Genomic DNA, 3,046 nt, shown 5'->3' with positions numbered 1-3,046 from the left:
AGGAGAGGCTACGGGACCTGAACCTGTTCAGCCTCCACAAGAGAAGGCTGAGGGGGGATCTAGTGGCCGTTTACAAACTAGTCAGGGGGGACCAGCAGGCATTAAGGGAGTCCCCGTTCCCCCGAGCACTAGTGACAAGAAATAACAGTCACAAGCTGGCAGAGGGTAGATTCAGGCTAGATATCAGGAGGCGCAACTTCACTGTCAGGGCAGCTAGATCTGGAACTAACTTCCAAGAGAAGTGGTGCTAGCTCGTACCCTGGGGGTCTGTAAGAGGAGGCTAGATGAACACCTTGCCGGGGTCGTCTGACCCCAGTACTCTTTCCTGCCATGGCAGGGGGTCAGACTTGATCGTCTGCTCAAGTCCCTTCTGACCCTACCAACTATGAAACTATGAAAACACCTGACAAACAGAAGCCTTGAGCACCAGTACAGAAAAATCTCCATTTTGGAAGCAAATTAGCCAGAGAACAGAACAAACTAGATATTAAAGCAAGGGCGGGCAATTATTTCAGGGGGAGGGCTGCTTAACGATGTTTGGTGAGCTTTCTAGGGCTGCATGGGTAGCCCCACACCTTGACAGTTGCCCTACCACCTGGTTGCCATCTTGGGACCAAAAGTCTTCCCCCTAACCCCAACCTGTGCCATCAGAAGTCCCTCCCCTTCACCCCAGAAATACTCCTTTTGGGAAGTGTGGTTGACATTTTAGAACCAGAAAAACAAAACAAAAACAACAAATCATACCCAAAAAGTCAAACACCTACTATAACATATTTTAATTTTATTACAAAAAAATATTTGTCATGATTTGTGTTTGCGAACTATAACTCAAAAATACATTTTTAGTCTTGTATATTGCGTGCGTGGGGGGGTGCGCGTGTATGTTGGGGTGTGGGGGACATAAGATATGTTGGAGGGTTGTGTATATATGTGGGGGGTTGTGAGAGGTGTGGGTGTGTGGCATTTGTGGGGTGTGGGGGGGCACACTCCACACTCTCCCCATGGCGCAGCAGCAGCAGCAGGAGGTAATCAGGGTACTCATGCCTGGTACAGGTGCTGTTGCTGCCCAGCAGCATGCATTTCTGGCCAGTGCTGCACTTCATGGCAAGGGGCACAGCCCAGCCAGGCCACCTCTATCACTGGCACTCCTGACCACACATGTGCAGTCCCTGCATTTGCGCACCATGGAAGGGAAGCCCCATGCACTGGAGACAGCTGTGTTTCCTGCCCTCTGCAGTGCAGGTCCCAGGGCTCTGTAGAAAAGCAGGGGCTGGGGCTCCTTTCCACTTCCAGCATGGTCACAAGACCTATGCAGCACAAGATGGGGGAAGACAGCTGGCTCCAGCGTGAGGAGCTTCCCTCCAGTGCTGCATGAGTACAGAGACTGCGTGTGCACGGTGGGGATGGCTGGTGATAGAGGTGGCCTGACTTAGCTGAACTCCTTGCCACAATGTGCAGTGCTGATTGTAGCTGCATGCCACCAGGCACCAGCACCTCTGCTAGGCACAAGTACTCTGAGAGCCCCCGCCTGCTGCTGCTGCCGCTGCCTAGCATGGCTGTGCATCATGGGGAGGACTGGGGGGTCCCCACACCCTCCCATCCTCCCTCATACCCACACACTGCCCACCCAAGTTCCACACTGTCACTGCCATCAGCCCCATGCCCCCCACCCAGTTGCAGCTCCATTCTCACCCCCACTGTTTCCCTACCTTCTGCCTGGAGCAAGTGGGATGCCAGAGAAGCTGAGCAAGTCCCCCAGTGGCTATAGCAGTGGCGGCAGCAGCCCTGCCCGGAAGCTGCATGCTGGCTGGTTGGGGTACGAATAGTTGGTGAGCGCTGTGAGCTAGATGAAAGTGCCTGCTGGGACAAATTCTGCCTGCAGGCTGTATTCTGCCCGCACTAGTGTTACAGGGTCAGTACATAAAATAGACTATTTGGCAGAATAAGCCTAATGAATAGGGACCTACTAAATTCTGGCAGTCTGCCCCATGATTTCGTGGGCAGAATGCAGGCTTGGGCAGCCATTTTGCAGGCAGAGTGTAGGTCCCCAGCCCTACGCCTCTGGCCGAGGGGGGGCAGGTGGCCCCGTCCCTCGCTACTGATTGGTTGCAAGGGCTGTCCATCATGCAGCCCCACCCCCTTCACTGCCAATTAGACAGGGGCAGGGCCACATGACAGGCAGCCCTCACAGCCAAATCAGCAGCAAAGGATGGGGCAGCAGTCATACTGACAGGAGCCCTTCAAGTAGGCAGGCCTCCCTGCTCCTCTCCTTCCCAGCCCCAGTGGTAAATCCCCCACAACACACACACACACACACACTCTGCAGGTATTATCCAGATTTCTCAGGTAACGCCAGATTTTGTGGAATCCACAAAATCATGAATTTGATATGTCCCTACTAATTCACATTAGGAAAATAGCACACTGAACTACAGATTTAAAAACACTTACAACTTTAAGCTGAACAAGAAGTTTGTAGACATCTGCCATATCAGCCAAAATAAGCAGCCGGGTAACAGCAGACAGGAGGGCACGGGCTGCGCGTACCATATTCCCTCGTTTCACAGAAGAACAGGGGTCATCTGCAAACTCTCCTGATGCACTCTTCATCAAGTCACCTGGACAAGTGTTAGGAAGAATGAGAAACAAATTATTTTAACACTGTCATACATTCCAGTTCAAGATGTACACCTTGAACCAGTTCATGTAAATTCTTCTTTACAAACCTTCACTGACAAGAAGCTCAGGGTTTACAACATCCAGTGATGACTACAAAACATCCATGCTTTCTACACCGAACAGCCAAAAGCACAGAAAAAGAGAAAAGATGCTAAAAATACTATATGAATGTAAAGTTCCACAAAACATGGTTTGGCAAGTGTATTCAAGAAATCCATAACATGCGTTACAGAAGGTTCAGTACACAAAGTCAAAAACAATATTGTATATGCTGGCAACAGGATATGAATTCTAGGGTGGACTGGATTTAAATCAAAATTGTTTTAAGTCACATTTTAAATCATTGGTCAGGAAGCCTCAGCTTAAT

General features: G+C 50.4%; 1 protein-coding gene across 1 annotated transcript in view; it reads right to left on the bottom strand.

The window, feature by feature from the left end:
• Positions 1-3,046, bottom strand: part of CTNNA1 (catenin alpha 1) — a 251,980-nt gene that overhangs the window by 213,626 nt on the left and 35,308 nt on the right. Inside the window, exon 3 of the mRNA XM_019506550.1 lies at positions 2,452-2,618. Within this exon, the coding sequence (XP_019362095.1) occupies positions 2,452-2,618 (167 nt within the window). The remainder of the gene's footprint in view (positions 1-2,451; positions 2,619-3,046) is intronic.

Source organism: Gavialis gangeticus, unplaced genomic scaffold (genome assembly GCF_001723915.1).
Source record: "Gavialis gangeticus isolate Ggan-Ray unplaced genomic scaffold, GavGan_comp1, whole genome shotgun sequence".
Classification (NCBI taxonomy): Eukaryota; Metazoa; Chordata; order Crocodylia; family Gavialidae; genus Gavialis; species Gavialis gangeticus.
This window is presented reverse-complemented; position numbering and strand designations above follow the sequence as displayed.